Source organism: Solanum verrucosum, unplaced genomic scaffold, assembly GCF_900185275.1.
Source record: "Solanum verrucosum unplaced genomic scaffold, falcon-dt-bn FXZP01000255.1, whole genome shotgun sequence".
Classification (NCBI taxonomy): domain Eukaryota; kingdom Viridiplantae; phylum Streptophyta; class Magnoliopsida; order Solanales; family Solanaceae; genus Solanum; species Solanum verrucosum.
In genome coordinates, this window is record NW_026020006.1 from 1,154,029 (window position 1) to 1,176,604 (window position 22,576).

Below are 22,576 nucleotides of genomic sequence, written 5' to 3' on the forward strand. Positions count from 1 at the left end.
AGTATAAAGAGTTTTTTTTTTTATATTGATGTAATTTAACGTATTATAACAAGTTAATTATTATTTTAATTTATTTATTGTAAATAGTTAATAATAATAATAATAATTACCTGATAAATAAATTTGATTGTGTAAATAATTTTTAAATCTTATTAATACATAATAAAATAATAATATGAAGTAAACTCCATTTATTGTTGTTGTTCTACTTTTTCTTTAGGATTATTTCATGTATAAGGAGGTTATTTCATGGCATTGAGTATTTATTATTGATGGACATAATTGTCTTAATTTTGTAGTACTTTGAATTTTAGTGTGTCTATTTCAAGGCATAATACATATATTGGACCCTAAACTTGACTTCAAATTTTAACTTTGACCTCCAACTTTCAAAGTGCACAAACAGACACTTTAACTATACAACTTTTAAATAAATAAACACACGATTTTTGCAGCCAAAGAGCGTGAAATACAAACGCTCCAACGTGTATTAGTGAGCCACTCAATGGCTGCCAACTAATTAAATATTTTACACGTCATTTTAGAACTAAAAAAAATCAAAATTAATTCCTCCTAATGTTTTTTAGAGCTTGGAGCTCATTGTTTGACGGAGCTTAGAGGTTTGTTGATGGTTGGCTTCTTGGTTTAGGTGTTTGTGGTTGTTGGGTCTGTTTTCATGGGGTTTGGGGGGTCATTTGGATTCTCGCCAGAGATGGCGGATCTGATGGGTTTGGGGCAAGCTCGAAGCTCGTTCGCTTCATGAGTTGTGTTCTGGTGTGAGGAAGAAGGAGAACGGTTGGGTATTTGGTGGCATTTTGCTTGAAAAAGAAGAAAATGAACGGAAGTTTTGGGTTGCTGGAGATTGGCCGGAATCTGGGGGGTAGAGTTGTCATTTCAGCATTTTTTTACTGTTGTGGGACTCAAAAATTACTACTAACTCGCGCAGAATACGTACACATCACACGTTTTGCCAAGTAGGATTCGCGTATTTATTTATTAAAAGGTTGGATAGTTAAAGTGCTTGTTTGTGCACTATGAAAGTTGGATATCAAAATTAAAATTTGAAGCCAAATTTAGGGTCCAATATATGTATTATGCCCTATTTATTTCAAACATGGCATGTCTCATTGTTTAAGTGTTCCTATAGCATTAATTAGGAAATTATCCTTAATTGAAAATTTCTAATTCGACTTTTATATACAACTTTTTGGTTAAAAAATATATAACTCTCATAGTTGTATATTTGATATTAATTTAGATAAGTTAATTGTGAGTTTCGAAAATTGAATGATTTTATGACTATCTTACTATAACCTTCATCGTATTTGTATCTAATATCATCTATTTTAATTTAGTCACCAAACTAAATAAATGCTATATATTGTTGTCTATCTAGCCACAACACCATCAAGTCTTCTGTCAAGGAAATAAGGTGGCAAATAAATTACATAAGCCAACGTCTGAATGTCACTGAATTGAGTAGTATAGGCAGATAGCAACCTATGAGATGACGCAACCTAATAACAAACACGGTTGGTCAACTATAAAATTTCAGGTTAGGTAGTATACACTGAACATCTTACTTTATTATTTTCTCATCCTGTTAAATTGTAATCTTTATCCATTATACCTCAACATTTTGATTAATTAGATCGAAGCATATTAGTTCATGTGAGATGTTTGATTATTATGTTTGAATAAAGTTAATATGTTGATATTCAAACATATTAAGTTATTTGAGATGTTATTCTGTTTGTGCATTTCAAGTTCACTTTTTCCGACTTAATTTTGAAAATTCTTGACTATTTGGTGTAAATATGAGATTCATATGAAAGGTATTCTCTTCTACTGTATGAAAGACTCTAAGAACCGATGAATCATCTGCTTTTTCAGTTTAGTAGAAATTCTTTCATGCTATTGCATGAAACATTTGTCTGGTCTCTTATTGCTATCTGAACTAGCTTGAAAAGTATGGTTGCTCTCTTCTTTTCTGTTGATCCTTATCGAGAATTTCCCCCTTTTTTCACTCTGCCCTGAAGATTACCAATATAGGTTTCACATCTATCCCTGCTTGCATTTTTATAAAAAGATCGATAGTGGTTGTCAAGCATCTCCCCAATACATTTGTATTACCTACCAAACAAGAAAATATTTCCAACATAGTTATTATATTTGGTTACCAATTGTCTTTGGCAAGGTCAACAAGTTAAATTAATTGATGATTCCTCTGTAGTTCAACTTGATTCTCTTATCTGAACCTTGAGTGAGATTTAATAACAGTTTTCCAATTGTCGACTTTCATCCATGTTTCTTATATTCTTCTTTGTCCTGCTTCATGTTTTCCAATTGCAGGGAAAATTCTAATTTTTGTTACTCTAGGTTGAAAATGGTCCTTGATGTATTGGTGTTGCTTTATTTTGGTCCTCAATATATTCTAGGTGATTGAAATAGTCCTTCATGTATGATAAAATGTGTTCAATTTAGTCTTTACCCTAAACTTAACATTTTACCTCCAAAAATTGTTAAATATAATGGTGGGCCCCACTGTTATATTTAATAGTTTTGGGGGTAAAATGTTAAGTTTAGGTAAAAGACTAAATGGAACACATTTTGTCATACATGAAGGACTGTTTCAATCACCTAGAATATATTGAGGACCAAAATAAAGCAACACCAATACATCAAGGACCATTTTGATCATTTTCTCACATATTAGTCATATGAATTGAAGCTAACTTAATTATTGGTTACTCTCTAAGATGATGATAATCCTTCTTTGTCAAATGCTTCCATGAAGTCCACAAATTTTCAAATTCTGAATTTTATAGTTATTCTACCATCTATTATTGCGAGAGATGGGAGTTGAGGCTTACTGCATTAAACATGAGAAGTGGTTGACATGTTCGAGTAAACAAGGGTCAGAGGGAGCAGGGGTAGAAAGATCAAGAGAAATGGTTATGAAAAGGTTAGACTTATACCATATGTTCCTCTAGAGAAAATGGTAATCCAATGTTTTGTTTTTGTGCAAGTTGTCTGTGTTATTTCTAATCACTTGAAATGCTTAAAAGTTTTTGTAAATGATAGTGTACATTTGCTGAGAAAGAGAGAAGTCCAAGTTGTTCATGTTAACAAAAGTAGGGGCGTAGGAATTATTTTCTTAGATTGAGATTCATGTCTGCTCCTTATACCATTCAATGCATGAAGTGCATTGGTCGTCTGGTACAAATTGTGGGATAAAATATTCATGGGTTAGTTGATGTCTCATACCAAACATGAAATGAAGTTAATCCTAAACCTTATCTCGAGATTGTTTTTTCTTATCTGGTGTACCAAATGACCCTAAAGGTATAACTATGACATCATGTCGGTTGAATATAACTTTGTTGGAGTGAACATGTAACATAGATTACATTATTGCCTTTCTGGTGGGATTTGTAAAGTGCCTCTCTCTTTTGTTTTCTCTTTACATAAATAAAATATGTATATGATGATGAATTTAATATTTGGAGAAGCAGAAAAGAAGAGACAAACAAATGTTTTTGGAGCCAAGGACAGACATACAATTACCAATTTTTGTACATCAAAGTGACTAACACAACATCAAATAGATGTACCAAAGGTAATACAAGTTGTACTATATTGGGGCCCACTTCATGAAACAAGTACTACTCCGCACTCATATCACAAAGACACATCTACTATGTAGGGAGTTCATTTGCTCTGTTATACTTAATGGACGAGGTAGTAGTAGATCCAGCCATTACTATAAAAGCTATTAGACATCAATGGTATCGGAGTGCGCCTCTTCACGAGGGTGATTAAAGTGCAACGAAATGCCTTAAAGTTGAATAGGGTTCGCGAAGCATCTGGCTTACCGGTAATCTCCCATTCCCGCCGTCGAGAGACTTTAATAACTATAGCATGCCAGAAACGGGGAGTTGAGGTGGTTAGACCTATACCCCGAAATGCTCTATGCTAATAAAGATCGAAAATGAGTGACCCAAAGTAATGAGAAAATGACTTGTAACTGTGAAGCTATAAGGTATCATACCTTGGGGATTACAAAATAACGAAAAAGTAAAAGTGACCGAGATGCGAGGGGAAAACTTTTGTTTAACAATTCCGGAAAGACCACCTATTTGTTCGTTTACCGGGTTCAGCACGAAATCATAAATAAGCTCTACCAAGGATTGCCAAACATTTGGTACTGAGTTTCCTCCTCCCTTTTTAGTAACAAAATAAACCAAAAGTAGGACCAAACTGAGAGTTAGTAGCATAAACAAAGATGGATTTGTGAATGAGAAATATAAGTAGTTGGGAAGGACCAACAAGGACAAATTTGTAATTTTCTTACGCTTACCCCACTCATATCACAAAGACACATGTATTATCTATGGATTGATCCATTTTTCCCTTATAGTCTCATAATTTCAAAAGCGTTAAATTTCTCTTAATTTTCGAGTAAATATCTCAAAAGGTTATCCAACTTTGAGAAATTATATTGTAAAATTATTCAACTTTGTTTTATATCAATAAAATCACTCAACTTTGAATATTTCTTTTATAAAATAACTCTATCAAACTTACCATAAAAATTATTCTACAAGATAAAATCATTATTTTTTAAAATATATTTACTAGAAACTTCTTAAAATATTTAAAAGTCATGAAAAAGTTAAAAACAATTGGCATGAATTTTGAACTTTTTAGTAAATTTGTGAAGTGAGTCGAACCCATTCGAGGGAACGTATGAAAACTGAACGTGATGAGGTATCCACTTTCTTCTCTTCCCAATTTATATTGTTCGTATTATATTTAAAAATAATTTCACCAATAATTTTTTTAAAAATTCGTATCTTACACTAATTCATTGATCCATGATTGTAATTTTTTGAAATGGAGAGAATTTTTTTTTTGTAATTATTGCAGAAAAGAAGAATAACATATAAAAGATTGAGATTTGTGGGAGAGCAATTAATTTATTTTATCATGTTAAATTGTTTTTTATGATAAATTTGATCAACTAATTTTATAAAAGAGTTCAATGATTTTATTGATACAAAATAAAGTTGAATGACTTTACAATATAATTCGAGTGAGCTTTGAGATATTTACTCCTTAATTTTCACAACTGCTTTCTTCTTCCCTCGCTGAATATCACTATGTTTTCAGGATAATTTTTCGATCTATTTACGTGGTTCTTAACCTACTTCTCTTTTGAGGCATATAATATGTGTTTGTAAAAGTTTTGGCAAATAATTTTTTTATTCTTATAGTTGTTGTTGAGTGTTGGAAATTGGGGTGAATGTGTATAATATGTGTGCTAGAGTTTTGACATGTTTGTTAGCAAATGTTCTTGATTTCTACATGTATTATGTATTTTTCATGTATTTTGTGTTCGTTATCAACTAATTTGAGGCATATAATGCACCTTATGCATTATATAAGTTCGAATTTACACGTAATTCATAGATTTTAAGAGAACAAATATAATTTTAATTGTGAAAATTTAATACAAACTTAATATTTTGTCTACAAATTAGTTGATTGTTCGATGTTATTGGACAACCGCAAATGGACAAGCAAAGAGCGGCAGTGATTGGTCAAACAAAACTCTAATAAAGTGATTCTGAGTTTTTTCTTTAATAGAACAAGATGTTCATACGACATTGCATTATACATAGATATAGACCTCTTAACTTGATCGCAACGATCAAATAAACATTTCAACTTTGAAAATACACCAACTTATCATTGTTGTGTCAATTAAACACTCTTAACTTATAAATGATCATCTTAAGTTCTTAACACATTCGAAATTTACATACCGCATCAGCATCAGGTGATCACAAGATAGATATGTTACTAGGAGCAACAACAATGACAGACTAACGATGATGAAAGAAAGTGGTGTGATCTTTATGAATTGAATAGTAGCCTTTCGATATACTCCATCTATTCCTAATTACTTGTCCACTTTTTCTTTTATAGTTGTCCTTAATTACTTATCCATTTTGACAAATCAAGAAAGAACAATTTTTTTTTACCTATTATATCCTCAATTAATTACTTTGAAAAAGGTAGAACTTTTTGAAAATCTTAAATTTTCAATTCATTCACTTCATAATTAATAGGGGTAAAATAGTAAATTCACTATGTCAATAGTTAGTTTCTTAATAGGTGTGTCAATTCAAAAGTGGACAAGTAATTAGGGACAGAGGAAGTAGCTACTATGTGTAAAATACATAGACAATGGACCAATTTCCTTGTAGTATTATTTCAAGTTTACACTGCAATACCATTAATGATTCAAATCTTTTTATTCTTAACTGATAGTTGCAAATTTATAAATAGAAAAACTTTTCATAAAATAGTTAATTTATTTAATGTGAATTTGAATTAATAATATTGGGATAGTTTCGTAATTCTGAAAGCATATAGTCGGTCAGTAATTTGTCTGAGACTAGCCGTACCGAATAGACAGGTATTTTAAAGGGAAATAAACAACTTAAATAGTTGTCTGTTAAAGAGTGTTTAATTTTTTTAAATATTTTAAATTATTAATTATTTTAAAAAATTAATATTTTTTTACGTAATTTTCAAATCTGTAAAATTGTACAATAACATGCCATTGCAATTTCATAAATAAGGTCTAGAGAAATGGTGTGTATCCAGACTTTACCCTATTTTTAGCAGGTAAAAAAAAGAAGCAAGTGACATACTATGTAACAATAAAATCAAGAAATAATATACTGATGAGTAAACTAGTTTAAGGTCACGTCCTCGGCAAATTACAAGTATGTCATGTCCTGTCTAATCACCTCTTTCAAATACTTCGTCGAACTTCTCACACCTCCTCACTAGTACAATACATCTTCTCTGCACATTTATGAACTGTCTGTCTCATGTCTTGTCTATGACATATCAGTCACTCACATCATATCGCAAATATCATCATTCTTAATCTTATATATCCCCATGCTCATACATTCATCTTAGCATTCTCACTTGCACTATTTTTATCTTCATAATGTGTGAATTGCTCCATACAACATAGTTGGTCTAACAATCACCTAATAAAATTTACCTTTAAGTTTAGGTGACACATTCTTATCATACAAGACCATGAAGACAAATATCTATTTCATCTATTCCTGCTGCAACGCGATATATAAATAATCTATCTCTCAATTTGTTTAAATTATAAACCCAAAAGTACTTAAATATTTTATTCTTTTAAATTTGACTAGTGTTGACATCCACACTTCCACAACTATCTCATGAATTACATCACTAACCTTGCTACTATTATACTATTATTACAATCAACATTCAACTATAATTTATCATACTAATAATAACAACATAACGATATACTACCATTGGTTAAATAATACTTCAGTTTCATTTGACCTTTCGAGCAAATGTTTTGGCCTTAGAGTTTGGAAATTCATAAGAAATTTTAAAATACTTGCACCTACAAATAGAATAATAGCAAAAAGTATTGGAATTTAACCTTATTTTTGTGGATCACAGTATCATCACCTTATATAAATGTCACTAGGGGCAACAACAATGACAAAACTAATAAAGGGGGAAATGGCCAAATGTACGCTAAACTGATTTTTGAATTAATTTGATATACTAATATGCATCATAATAAAACATGGGTTCTTTCAAGCTTGTCTATCAATAACTTGCATTCAAATAAAATGGATGGATAGGTAATGTGATCTTGCCACCAAAGGTTGTGGTGGTCGGATAGGATGCATCCATCCTTAACTAGAAACCACGGGTTTAAGCCCTAGGTACGAAATATCTCTACATGTTTATATCCTTACCTAAAACTTTCAGCAATCAATGAACTTTAGGAAAAGTAATATCAGCTTCAATTATGATTTTATCATCCACAAGAAAACCTTTTCCAGGATCATTTAATTCAGTAGGAGGCAAGAACATTGCGAAACCCCTGTCGCTCTCTTCTGCTGTAAAAAGGTGTTGACTATCTGCCACAAGGAACATAACATTAAACAAAACAGTCAGCACTTCTTCTAATCAAATCACAATACTATAAAACATAAATAAAGTAAGCATATAAATTAAAAAATAAAAATCTCAAGAAGCATAAAATCGGAACATCACTAGCTTATTTAAAACTGAATTCAGGATGTACTCAAGAGAAACAACAATCGAATAAAGACTCCTTTTAAAAAATCGACCACTCATGATTTTCTTCTCTCCTATAAGCTGTGTTCAAATCCATTCTCAGTTGGAGGTTGAGTTAGATGGACAAAGCTCTGCATCAATTTCATATTCAACCACAGGAAACATCAGAGATGTAAAAGAAGGTCAAGTTCATTTCAGTTAAATTCTGACTACTATATTTTCAATTTGTTAGTTGGATACAGATGGAGATGTAGATATCCTACATCAAACTACTATATACGAGAGACTGAGAGAATTCATGAAAATAGCATATATCCCACCATGTTGCCCGGACAAAGCAGGAAAACAACTTTTTTAAGTCTGAAGCCCAAACTGGCTATATGAGTGTATATATAGTGGGTAGTTCTAGGTCCTTAAACACCGGTGCAGATACAAGGACAATTCAGGCCTACCATTGGAGCAAACACAAGACTTAGAGAAATATACCATCCCTCCTGCTACTTGTTGAGCCTTTGTGCTCTTTCTCATTTAACTGCTCAACTTTGACTTCAAACGTCGGTTAGAATTTAGTCGAGCTGTCTTATTCATTTGTGCTATAAAAATGAACATATTAAAGGTGTCATGCCTTTGAGCAGTTGGAAAATGATTTTGAACACTTGATGAATAGCCTCTAATTCTTAGTTAGCTGTTGGTGCACCCATAAAGTTCTTGTGTATAGAAGATTGGCTGACATTTCTAGGAACATGCGATTCTTTAGGTTCTCTAATTATTGGTCTACACCTTGTAAACAGGAGTTTTTCCCACGTTAATAAATCATTTACCTTGTAAGGAAAAAAATAACTAGTACAATAAGTCTTGATCAAAATCTGCACAGTGGCCGACAAGATTCATTTAATAACAGATCTTTCCAGGATCAATTACATATGCCAGTATTAAAGAGACCTTTTAGAAAATACCACAGGTACAGAAAAAATTATAAAGGAAAACCCATACATCTATCAGCATAACTAACAAATGAAACTCAGGGAAAATCAACATCACAATATTGAATCCTGTTGGCAGAAGAACAGAACATACATATCATGAACCCACATCATTGTTATACTTTTTTTTTTTGAAAGGAAATTGTATTATAAAAGCAGCACTAAGAGTGTGCTGAAGTAATTATAAGTGAGTAAACACAGCATAAGATGGATCTCTTTCCAATCTTATATGGATTCTAAGAGGCTAGTATGGATTCTACATAATTAACAAATTCCTTCTTACATCAAAAAGAATACAAAAGAAAACAGTCAAACTTAATCTGTTGGAACAAGTTGGCAATATTGCTTCCATTGATTCTGTAAATATATGATGGGTCTAACTCAACCACAAAAGCTAGCTCATGAGGGGAGGATTGCCCAAGTCCATATAAGCAGACCACTAGTCCATTCCCCAACTAATGTGGGACTTTGACCCACTCTAACAGTTGGAGTACTTCTTGACATTAAAAAGCCAAATGAAAACCTAGATCATCTGTTTTATAATAAAATGTCCAAACTATAATACCTCGATGGAAGTTCACTTATTAATTCATTCCTCAAGAAAGAAAAGAAAATTCAAAGTACGCACAAAATACTACATGAAATATGTTATCCAGGAAAATCTGAAGTTCGACGACTACTCTCCACAGCTGAATATGAGGAAAACTAGATAATATAACACAACAAAGCCTTGTTCAAATGGATTAAATATGCAGTTGATAGATAACCAATAGATTTTCCCTCAGCATAAACTCATGCACAAAAATTCAGATCTTTTATACAACAGATGAGATCTCTGACCTTTTCTCAGTGTGAACTTGCCATGAATTTGATCGACAACAGCTAAGCTAAATTTAGCATGTCTACTCCAACCAGTAGGCAACGTTGCGGCATCTGCCACATCTAAAAATATAGATAAATAGTCTACATTGTTTCCTTTTGGGAATATCAGTATCCTCCTGCAAGACAGAATGCATCCTATAGTACATCATTATCATATCCGCATTAAATTTGTGAAGCAATCCACTGAAAATGGGATGTTGAAAATAATTACCATTTATATCCTCCTATATCAAACACATCAGAGTAATTCTTCACATTCAACCTTGAAAAGTTGTCAATAGTCCATGTGAACCGTGGAGATGCCGCATCATCCACCACCTGAGCATCCACCATACTTAATGTGTCCGCTGGTGCAACTTCCAGAAAATAAAGCATGCAAATTTTTTAAATGACTCAGGAAAAAATACAATATCAGTTAACAAAATCAATAACACAAGAATCCCAAACTTTTTGGGTTCGGTGAAATGAATCCTTTACATATTTTGCTCAATTTGGCTCCATTTCATTCTAATACTAATAAGTAATTAGTGATAAGTAAACACATACTAAATTTCAATCAATGTAAAGATGTGATATCAAATAGGAGTAATAAAAATAGCGACTATACATACACTATTACTCTGAAAGAGTGTGTGTAAAAGTAGGTAAGATACCTTTGACCGGCTGAGGCTTCTTAGTAGGAAAATCGGAACTAGGAACAAGCATTTCGTGTTCTTTTGGCTGCAATAGAAGAAGCAAAGTAAGAAAACTCGAACCAACAAAGTTGAACAATTTTGAATAATCTTTCACACTTAAGAAAATCTAGGGAAAGTTTACACTGCAATAACAACATATTATTAAACTGCTACATATACATCCAACAGATCGATTACTTTTGGAAACTCCACCCAGCAAAGCACCTTTGAACAATAAACAGGCAAAACACTGAAGAACTGCAAACAAGTGAATTCATAGAGCAACAAAATGCATCAAATTCAGCAACCATAAATCCCAAAAATATCACTAAATTTAGCACAACGCCACCAAATAAATCTTCATTAAACCAAAAAAAATATACGAGACACAGAAATAAACTGTAAAAACAAAGCAACATAGCTAAAATTTCAGTTACTATCATATATTTACTTTAGGTCAATTGACACAGCAATCACGGCGGAGTATATTCAGCACATACAAATAAATAAAAAGTCAATAGTTTCAAAATTGTACCAACTAAAGCTACTTTAAATTTAAAAAATAGGAATAAAGGCACAAGTACCCTTGACCGAAATTCCAGAGGCACCCCTTAACTAAACTAAGGTCCTATTACCCCCGAACCCATTTTTTTTGTAATTTTGTACACCTTTTTGGCTTACGTGGCATCCAAACATCTCCCACACGCCTTAACTATATGGAGTTACGGAGTGTGTTACGTAAGCCAAAAGGTTTGCAAAATTACAAAAAAAAAAAAAGAGTTTGGGAGTAATAGGACCTTAGTTTAGTTAATGCGTGTCTCTGGAATTTCGGTCATAGTCTAGGGGGTACTTGTGCCTTATCCCAAAAAAATAATATACATGAAACAGAGAAAAGTTGTAAAAGCAAAGTAAATTCAGAGGAAAAATTACAGAGATGGAAAGGAAGATTACATCTACTGAAGGGGGAGCGAGGAGATTAATAGACGGAGAACAGTGACTGTCAAGTCAGCGGCAACTATAAAATATTTGGTAATGAGAATTCAATGTATGTGAGAGAAAAATAAACATTCGGGATGATGGATCGAAGGACATTGTTGAGTTCAAGTTCTTGCCTGACAAGGAAGAGGAAGATGTAGAGAAAGGAAAGAGGTATACAATAGGGATAGTTTCGAAATTTCCAGAGTTGTTCATTGTAGTAGTATTTGAACACGGCTATGTTGTACAGTATGTAGGTCAGTGTGAGGCAGTAAGCAGGGTCATTGTGGGGGGGGGGGGGAGGGGGTAATTGTTGTTAATTTTGTAGTAATTGAAGGTGTGCCTATTTCTCACTGATGTACGTTACTAGAGTATTAATTGTTGATATTCCTACCATTGAAAGGTATATTAGGATAGTTGGTACTTTTTAGCTTAGCTAGAGATTTCTTGTTCGAGCTTTTCAAACTGAGAACCATTAGATAAAGAGTATTTTACTACCTTGGTGGGTCTACCAGGCGTATATTCGAATTAGTCAAGTCTGTAAATTTCAAATACATGTCAGCATTTTTACATGTCTTTGAATCTGTCTCTTTCTCTTGACTGTGTTACTTGTTGAGTTCGGTTGTTTAGGTAAGTCAAAGTGAGCGAAATAGAGTACAGCAGGCGTACAGAAAAAAACTCTGAACTACTATTTGCGCTCACCTCACCGGAACCTCAACTTGTATTCACCTCTGCTACAGACCAACTATATCACACTCTCTCTCTTTCAAACCCAGCCAAAGGAGCACATCTAGTTGAAAGACTCTCATTCTTAGCACATCTAGTTGAAAGACTCTCATTCTTAGCACATCTAGTTGAAAGACTCTCATTCTTATTTAGGATGGGAAGATCTTTCAGTTCGTAAAAGCTTAAGCTTCAATCTCAGGGAAATGAAAATAAATTCTCAAAGATCCATAAACAAATCTGCAAAGTTGTCTATTAATGGAAGAAATCCACAGATATTTACAGTTACTCAGCGAGATCTCTCTTCATACCTTTCCACCAATAGTGTAGAGACATCATCAAAATCTATTGCATACTAAGAAATATTATAAGAGTGTACCACACGTACCTGGCGATTGTGCATGTACTCCAAAAATGAAGGAACCTCAGGAAAGCGTTATCGTTCAGTGCATTGATTTTGAAGGGATTTCTGAAAGCAAATTATATCCCCATCTTCTAGCTGCAAAACCAGAGGAATATTGCAGAAAAAGGTTTCATTGGTAATAAATCCAGCAAAACAAACAAAAAGGAATTGAAAGAAATTGAATACACCACAAAATGCATACACACCCCAAAAGTGTCAACTGACAACTGGTTGCACATACCTGGCCCTCACAAAAACTCAACATACTGTTGATCTTTTCACACATCAAACTGGGTTCAAATTTTATTTCCTGTGAATAACAAAACCTGAGTAATGACATATCATATTTTAAGATTTAACTAATTGCTAGCAAGAGAAGAAGAAAAATAACCTCAAAGAGTTCAATTTCTTCATCAGGCGAAAAGCCAGCCAACTCCTTCAGCTTTGTTTTTTATCTCCAGCGGCTTGCCACTTCCTTTTACAAAAAGATGTCCAACATACCTGACACAAAAAAGGAATTAAGAAGAGAAAAACCAAAAAACCTCATCCTCATCATGGCTTCTCATATATCCAGCCCCTAGCAGTTGGACTTTAACTGAACTTCCAAGTATCAAATGTATTAAATAGACGATTAACCCTAATAATATGATGGCTCATCAAGTCCAAGGTTTTGACCAAGTCTTCTTCTATTATTTTTTGCCACGTTTTCTGTACACTCATGCTAACTACAGTACCATTCAATTTTCTACAATGTCGGATTAAAACCACTAGATCAAGTACAAGTCAAAGCACCTTTCCATGTAATTGTGTTTCCTCAAATTAAATAAATAAGGACTGAATTCAAACATGAAAGTATTTCAGCGATTGAGAAGCAAAATATAATACCTAATCGTCTCTTTCAGAGGGTCATAAAGTTTAAAAAATAGAAGGATTTCTTCCCTGGTCGTCTTCCCTGCTGGATGTAAAGGTCGCAAATCCTGCAAGAATACACAAATAAAAAATAAAATGTAAAATAAAGCATCACAAAGATAACATGCAACAAGTCAATCACCGAAAAGGAAGACAAGTAAGCAGGTGCTGCATTACCAGGCATAATTCTACTTCCAGAAAAAGTTTTAGCTCATCATTGTTCCATTTATTTGAAACCTCTCTCAGTTCACCAACCTGAAAGCAGATCATGCAAGATCATTAACACTGAGTTAATCAAGCACTTCCATCCTTTAACAGAATGTAGAAGCCATGCACTACCGAAGAAAGAATGCAAGACAAAAAAGATCACAATACTAGTCACAATTGTCATGCTTCAAGAAAATCGGGCCTGAGGGGTCCCAATACCTCCAATTGGAAAACGTACCTGGAGAGTGGGCCGGAGGGAGTTGAACAGGAGAGGGGAGGGTGGGGGCGGGGGGGGGGGGGGGGGGGGGGGCAATGGCTTTGTGGGCTGTTGCCCAGCAATGATTGAACAAACATGATCAGAAAATTGATGTATTGACTAGCAACGGAAGACATTTATTTTCTAAGAAAGCGAAATAGGTGGATGTCAAGCTCATAATCAAAATTTTCAGGAAACAAAGTTAAGATTGCAATAACAATTATATAACTTAGTCGATTAAAGTTCACATAGCTTTCTTGGTAATGGTGGAATCATGGCCAATTTGTGCATACCACGACTATTCCACCAAGTATCTACTATCTCTCACCAACACAAGTACCAGATTGAGTCCAGATAACTATTGTTGAAGATATAGTTGATTAAATAAAAGTATGTTCTCTCTAACTTTTAGATAAGATAGTTGCATATTTCCACATGGTAACAAAGCAAGCAGAGGGCCTGGGCTCAAATGTCCTTGCCAACCTTTAACAAAAAGAATTTCCACCTGTGACTCATCAAAAGGAATCAAGCCCACATGTGAAAGGAATGTTGAAGATACAATTAATTAAATAAAGTATGTCTCAAACAAATAACGTTTTTAGATGAGATGGTCACATACTTCAACAGTTGTATTACTTTAATGTTGCAAACATACAAACTGATTATCCTTACCTATAGACTCTATTTTTTGGTAGTATAGATTAGGTATGTCAAGCATGAGAAATTAATGAATCAAACAGTCCGATAAAGCTGAAGAAGAAATAGAATTAAGGGCTTAGATCATATAACGAATGACTGGAAATGGAGGATGGCTTCACACCACTACAAGAGTATCATGCTAAGATCATTCTTTTCTACCATCTGATGGATAATCCAAAGAGAACAAATTTTATGTGGACCACCAAACATAAAAGATACAAAGAATATCACTAGGAAAGCTGCAGTCATAACACAGACGAAGAGCACACTGCAGAACGATAGGCTTGTCAGACAGATCTTACTGGTTGGGTTTCCTCTTGAGCTGTCAATGCACGATCAGGCCGATACGTGTGGTTCTGGCGTTTTGCCCATATCCAATAACGTTGAAATTGCACCGGTATACCAAATGCCTTAGCAACTGCCTCCTGGAAACAGATGTACCATCAGACACACGCCAAACTCAAGACTTACAATGAATGACCAATGACATACTTTTATCTTATCTGCTGAGAGAGCCCAAATAATTTTGTGAATACTCACACCACCAAACCATTAGAACTCGCTGTTCACAATTTTTATGATTATTTGTATATCCTCATTTTTTTACCTGCCTAGCACTCAGAATTCAAAGTTTTATCTTTTAACTCAATATAAAACACAAGTACAGAAAGTTAACATTACATATTTCAAGTTATAGAAGCAGCAAATTACACATGAAACCTCTTTATTAAACAAGGGAAAACTGAATTCGTTCTCATGCAGTACATACATTTGCTCATCAGAAAACGAAAAGCAACAGAATGATAAATGTACCTTGAATTGAGTAAATGGCGTCTGTTTCTCAACACGAAAAGAACGCACTTTATCATGGTCCACAAGATCAAAATAAATCTCCTTTCCAATTTGTTCACCGAGGTCTTCATCACGAGCTACCTGAAAAATGAAATGACTAATTACAGTTAAAAGTTTCCCAAGTATAAAGACAGAAGAAGGGATAGAGACAAAAAAGTTGAAAGAAACCTTGATCATTGTGTAGAGACAAGCCTCTGCTTTCTCCTTTCCCTTTTGTACCTTTTCTTCTTGCTCTTTCTTCACTCTTACCTGAAATTTGAGGTCAATAAAAGATTACTATGTCTGGACCAGTATAATGAGAAACTAAACAACAGTATTGAGTAGAAACCCACCCAAAGATGCTAGGCTATGTCCTTCTCATCCACATTGGATATAATCTTTTCCTTGTCACTTTCACATATATATATATATATATATATACACATACAAACATATACGCGTTTGAATATTTTATTAGTTCGACAGTGCATTGTTGCCAAAATATGTACTACTGGAATTTATAGACTTCCTTAAGGCCTAAGATCTGACATAAATTCAACATTTGTAAAAACTGCATTGCTGATGGACACTCTCAAATGCTTCATGCATTTTCAAAAGAATCAAAACTACACCAAACACAACTACTTTAAGCAAAACAAAATATATGTAAAACAGAGTAAAGCTGTAGAAACAAAGTGAATACACAAAGCAAAATATATTCAGTAACAATTGCAGTTTTAAAAGAAATTCTAGGCCAACTTCATACCGTAATCACTGCCAACTACATTCAATACATTTATTTTCAAAACTACACGGAGAAAAGCTACTGTAAGACAGGAAAAAATACGCAAAGCAGAGTGTAACTGTGAATACACACAACAATCACATTTCAAAAAGAAATTTTAGGTCAAGTTTCAGATAGCAATCACAGCAATAGACAAGCAAAGAGCGTTAGTGATTGGTCAAATAAAACTCGAATAAAATGATCTTAGTGTTCTTTAATAGAACAAGATGTTTATATGACATTGCATTATACATAGATAGACCTCTTAACTTGATCTCAACTGTCAAATAAACATTCCAACTTTGAAAATAGACAGCTAAAAATACATCAACTTGTCTTCTATGTGTCAATTGAACACTCTAACTTACCAAAGTGAGAAAAATAGAGTACAACAGGTGTACAGCCAAAAACTCTGAATTACTATTTGCGCTCACCTCACCGGAACCTAAACTTGTATTCACCTCTGCTACAGACCAATTATCTCACACTCTCTCTCTCTTAAACCCAGTAAAAGGAGCACATCTAGTTTAAAAACTCTCATTCTTATTTAGAATGGGAAGATCTTTCAGTTCGTAAAAGCTTAAGCTTCGATTTCAAGGAAATGAAAATAAATTCTCAAAGATCCATAAACAAATCTGTAAAGTTGTCTATACATGGAAGAAATCCACAGATATTTATAGCTACTCAGCAACATCCCTCTTTGTACCATTCCACCAATAGTGTAGAGACATCATCAAAATCTATTGCATACTCCAAGAAATATTATAAGAGTGTACTACACGTACCTGGCGATTGTACATGTACTCCAAAAATGAAGGAACTTCAGGAAAGCGATACTGTTCAGTGCATTGATTTCGAAGGGATTTCTGAAAGCAAATTATATCCCCATCTACTAGCTGCAAAACCAGAGGAATATTGCAGAAAAAGGTTTCATTAGTAATAAATCCAGCAAAACAAACAAAAAGGAATTGAAAGAACTTGATTACACCATAAAATGCATACAAATCCCAAAAGTGTCAACTGACAATTGGTTGCACATACCTGGCACTCACAAAAACTCAACATACTGTCAATTTTTTCACACATCACACTGGGTTCAAATTTTATTTCCTGTGAATAACAAAACCTGAGTAATGACATATCATATTTTAAGAGTTACATAATTGCTAGCAAGAGAAGAAGAAAAATTACCTCAAAGAGTTCAATTTCTTCATCAGGCGAAAAGCCAGCCAACTCCTTCAGCTTTGTTTTTATCTCCAGCGGCTTGCCACTTCCTTTTACAAAAAGATGTCCAACATACCTGACAAAAAAAGGAATTTAAAGAAAAAAACCAAAAAAACTCATTCACATCATGGCTTCTCATATATCCAGCCCAATGCAGTTGGATTTTAACAGAACTTTAAGTTTCAAATGTATTAAATAGTGAATTAACCCTATCAATATGATGGCTCATCAAGTCCAGGGTTTTGACCAAGTCTTCTTCTATTATTTTTTGCCACGTTTTTGTGTACACTCATGCTAACTTAACTATAGTGCCATTCAATTCTCTACAATGTCTGATTAAAACCACTAGATCGAGTACAAGTCAAAACACCTTTCCATGTAATTGTGTTTTCTCAAAATAAATTAGGAAATCCCGAATTCAAACATGAAAATCACTACTTTAGTGGAAGTATTTCAGCTATTGAGAAGCAAAATGTAATACCTAATCGTCTCTTTCAGAGGGTCATAAAGTTTTAAAAATAGAAGGATTTCTTCCCTGGTCTTCTTCCCTGCTGGATGTAAAGGTCGCAAATCCTGCAAGAATACACAAAATATAAAATAAAATGTAAAAGTAAAACATGTAAAATAAAGCCTCACAAAGATAACATGCAACAAGTCAATCACCGAAAAGGAAGACAAGTAAGCAGGTGATGCATTACCAGGCATAATTCTACTTCCAGAAAAAGTTTTAGCTCATCATTGTTCCATTTATTTGAAACCTCTCTCAGTTCACCAACCTGAAAGCAGATCATGCAAGATAATTAACACCGTGTTAATCAAGCACTCCCATCCTTTAACGGATTGTAGAAGCCATGCACTACCGAAGAAAGATTGCAAGATAAAAATGATCATAATACCAGTCACAATTGTCATGCTTCAAGAAAATCGGGCCTGAGGAATTCCAATACCTCCAACTGGAAAACGTACCTAGAAAGTGGGCCGGAGGGAGTTGAAGAGGAGAGAGTGAAAGAGGGGGGAGGGGAAGCAATGGACTTGTGGACCAGCAATGGATGAACAAACATGATCAGAAAATTGATTTTATTGACTAGCAACGGAAGACATTTATTTTCTAATAAAGCGAAATTGGTGGATGTCAAGCTCATAATCAAAATTTTCAGGAACAAAGTTAAGATTGCAATAACAATTATATAACTTAGTCGATTAAAGTCCACATAGCATTCTTGGTAATGTTGGAATCCTGGCTAATTTGTGCATACCACAACTACTCCACCAAATATCTACTATCTCTCGCCAACACAAGTACCAGATTGAGTCCAGATAACTATTGTTGAAGATATATTTAATTAAATAAAAGTATGTTCTCTCTAACAGCTTAAACTTTTAGATGAGATGATCACATATTTCTACATGGTATCAAAGCAAGCAGAGGTCTTGGGCTCAAATCTCCCTGCCAACCTTAATTTCCACATATTATTCATCAAAAGGAATCAAGCCCACACGTGAAGGGAATGTTGAAGATATAATTAATTAATTAAAGTATTTCCCAAACAACTTAAGCTTTTAGATGAGATGGTCACATACTTCAACAATTGTATTACTTTCTTTATTGTTGCAAACATACAAATTGATTATCCTTACCTAGCCTCTATTTTTTGTGTAGTATAGATTAGGCACGTCAAGCATGAGAAATCAATGAATCAAACAGTCCCATAAAGCTGAAGAAGAAATAGAATAAATTCCCTTTAAGGGCTTAGATCATATAAGGAATGACTGGAAAAGGAGGATGGCTTCACACCACTACAAGAGTATCATGCTAAGATCATTCTTTTCTTCCATCTGATGGATAAGCCAAAGAGAACAAATTTTATGTGGACCACCAAACATAAAATATACAAAGAATATCACCAGTAAAGCTACAGTCATAACACAGACGAAGAGCACACTGCAGAAAGATAGGCTTTCCAGACAGAACTTACCGGTTGAATTTCCTCTTGAGCTGTCAATACTCGAGCAGGCCGATACGTATGGTTCTGGCGCTTTGCCCATATCCAGTAACGTTGAAATTGCACTGGTATACCAAATGCCTTAGCAACTTCCTCCTGGAAACAGATGTACCATCAGACACGTGTTTACATTCCATATTTCAAGTTGTAGGAGCAGAAAATTTCACATGAAGCCTCTATACTAAACAAGGGCAAACAGCATTCATTCACAGCAGTACATACAATTGCTCATCAGAAAACAAAACACAATAGAATGATAAAAGTACCTTCAATTGAGTAAATGGCTTCTGTTTCTCAATACAAAAAGTACGCACTTTATCATGGTCCACAAGATCAAAATAAATCTCCTTTCCAATTTGTTCAGCGAGGTCTTCATCACGAGCTACCTAGAAAATGAAATGACTAATTACAGTTAAAAGTTTCCCAAGTGTAAAGACACAAGATGAGAGAGACAAAAAGAGTTGAAAGAAACCTTGATCATAGTGTAGAGACAAGCCTCTGCTTTCTCCTTCCCCTTTTGTAACTTTTCTTCTTGATCTTTCTTCACTATTTCCTGAAATTTGAGGTTAATAAATGATTACTATGCCTAGACCAATATAAGAAGAAACTAAAGTAGCAATATTGAGTAGAAAACCACCCAAAGATGCTAGCGTATGTCCTTCTCATCCACATTGAATGTAATCTTTCTTCGTTGTCACTTTCACGTAAATCAACAAACATCTATGCGTTTGAATATTTTATTAGTTCAACAGTGAATCACAGCCGACTACATTCAGTACTTTTTTTTCCAAAACTACACAGAGAAAAGCTACTGTAAGACAGAAAAAAATACGCAAAGCAGAGTGAAACTGTGAATACACACAACAATCACATTTTGAAAAGAAATTTTAGGTCAAATTTCACATAGCAATCACTGCGAACTATATTCAGCACATTTATTTTCAAAACTACACCGACAAAAGCTACTGTCAACCCAAAAAAAAAAAAAATCGCAGAGGAGAGAGAAACTGTAAAAACAAAGTGAATACACACAGTAGCACAGCTAATAAATTCAGTAACGATCTCATTTTTAGAAGAAATTTTAGTTAAATTTCACACCGGACTACGCCGAAAGAAGCTACTGTGAGCAAAAAAAATACAGCTAGTAAAGTAAAGCAAAACTGTAAACGAAAATGAAATCAGGGAGAAAAAAATGAGGAAGAAGATTATTACATCCATAGGAAGAGTGAGGAGTAACGTCGCCGGAGAATGGGAGAACGTAAACCGGCGGCAACTTTGTTGAGCTGAAGTGCTTGTGTGACATGGAATAGCAAGTGAAAAGTTTGTTGAGCAGAAGTGCTTGTGTGACGAGGAATAGCAAGTGAAAAGTTTGTTGAGCAGGAGTGCTTGTGTGACGAGGAATAGCAAGTGAAAAGTTTGTTGAGCTGGAGTTCAAATATGCCTCATTCAAAGGTTACTAGTTAAAAGTTTGGTTTATTTATAGAGAAAAAAGTTGGAAATATATTCAAATTTTAAGTGAAATTGTTGTAACAATCTCAAATTTTGGATAGGACTTTTTACTCCTACACTATTTAATAATTATTTTAAAAGTATATATGTGTCCACGTGAACATCATAAAAAATACATTATTATAAATAGTAATTTGTCCACGTGGGCACATATATACCTTTAAAATACACAATTAAATAGTGCAACGATAATAAGTCCTGCCCAAAGTTTGGGATTGTTACAGCAATTTCAATCAAAGTTCAGATATATTTCAAACTTTTTTCCCTTATTTATATTATATTTTAGCGCATAGATGAGCTAAAATTTTAACGAAGGATATACTATTAGCTTTTTTTCAATGTTAGATGGTAATTTTAAGCTTTTTTCCTTTCAAAAAAAGCTTAAAATTACATACTACCGTTGAACTTTGAGAAAAGGTAGCGAACAAAATAATTCAAATTTAAATGGGATGGTCCTTTGATTTCCCGAGGAGAAAAATGTTCATTTGTGTCACTTTCGTTTGAAAAAAGGCTTATTCATGCAATTATTTGTTAACTAAAAACAACCTAATTTTTGCAAAATTATTTTTGACGCGTAGTCAATTATGATTCGACAACGCCATTAATTAAATCATTTTTAAAGAAAAAAGACTCAAATATGTCATCGAACTTTGAGAAATGATCGTCTATGCTATTTCAGTTAACAAATAATGGCATAAATGAATATTTTCTCAAACAAAATGACATAAATATATCAAACTTCTAACGAATGACAAAAATGAATTTTTTTTCTCAAAGTTATATGGTTGAGCCCCTTCCTCAAATTACCAAATTGAATTTCTGAACATTGAATTCCCACTCATAATGGATTGTTTATAATATAGGTAACACCTTGAAAACCAGACCTAGAAAAAATTGCAGAAAACCACCTGAAGCAGTGAACCACGGCAGGGTTCACGGACCGTGATAGGGTCCATGGTTCGTTAACCTGCCCGTGGTCATGACTTGGAAGTCACCAAGCCCAGACGTAAGACCACTGGCACCTTCACGGTCTGTGGCCTTGACGACGGGCCGTGGTGGCAGTCGTGACGTCTGGGCAGTAGCCTCCCTAGCCTAGCCCTCAGACACCCCTCTCCCAAGTAAGGACCACGGGGACCTTTACGGTCATGGTCCTGAAAATGGGTCGTGGGGGCGTCCATGAAACCTAACCAGTAGCCTCCTAAATCCTAAACCACCAGACCTCAGCCCAAGTAAGGACCACGAGGACCTTCACGGTCCATGGTCCCTCACATAGGCCGTGGTAAGGCTCGTGAGACAGACCTTCAGCTCAGTAGTCACCAAGTGAAGACCATGACCCACTTCACTGTCA

At 34.1% G+C, this 22,576-nt stretch overlaps 2 protein-coding genes and 2 long non-coding RNA genes across 4 annotated transcripts in view; 1 reads left to right on the top strand and 3 right to left on the bottom strand.

The window, feature by feature from the left end:
* The window catches only part of LOC125819524 (cysteine desulfurase 1, chloroplastic), a 276,125-nt gene that overhangs the window by 109,640 nt on the left and 143,909 nt on the right, over positions 1 to 22,576 (top strand). The gene's annotated exons all lie outside the window — the stretch shown is intronic.
* LOC125819426 (ubiquitin C-terminal hydrolase 12-like) lies at positions 7,858 to 21,085 on the bottom strand. Its single transcript, XM_049498857.1, has 14 exons — positions 20,932 to 21,085; positions 20,192 to 20,272; positions 19,986 to 20,105; positions 19,693 to 19,815; positions 18,415 to 18,492; positions 18,198 to 18,289; positions 17,684 to 17,792; positions 17,534 to 17,602; positions 17,314 to 17,388; positions 12,792 to 12,827; positions 10,685 to 10,751; positions 10,243 to 10,387; positions 9,990 to 10,147; positions 7,858 to 8,006 (listed from the first exon to the last, which is right to left on the bottom strand). Exons 1-14 carry the CDS (start codon positions 20,935 to 20,937, stop codon positions 7,858 to 7,860), a joined length of 1,308 nt encoding a protein of 435 aa, XP_049354814.1. The 5' UTR covers positions 20,938 to 21,085.
* Positions 13,287 to 15,304, bottom strand: LOC125819547 (uncharacterized). The gene is made up of 4 exons (XR_007442463.1): positions 15,180 to 15,304; positions 13,893 to 13,970; positions 13,692 to 13,783; positions 13,287 to 13,307 (listed from the first exon to the last, which is right to left on the bottom strand). It is a non-coding gene; the product is annotated as an uncharacterized LOC125819547 (long non-coding RNA).
* On the bottom strand, positions 15,691 to 15,969 carry LOC125819548 (uncharacterized). The gene is made up of 2 exons (XR_007442464.1): positions 15,898 to 15,969; positions 15,691 to 15,810 (listed from the first exon to the last, which is right to left on the bottom strand). It is a non-coding gene; the product is annotated as an uncharacterized LOC125819548 (long non-coding RNA).

Excerpts from the sequence above, each read along its gene's own strand:
- LOC125819426 (XM_049498857.1), bottom strand. Across the intron at positions 18,290-18,414 it reads TGGAAGTAGAATTATGCCTG|GATTTGCGACCTTTACATCC; the intron begins GTAATGCATCAC and ends GTATTCTTGCAG. Across the intron at positions 17,793-18,197 it reads CCTCTGAAAGAGACGATTAG|GTATGTTGGACATCTTTTTG; the intron begins GTATTACATTTT and ends TTTTTTTGTCAG.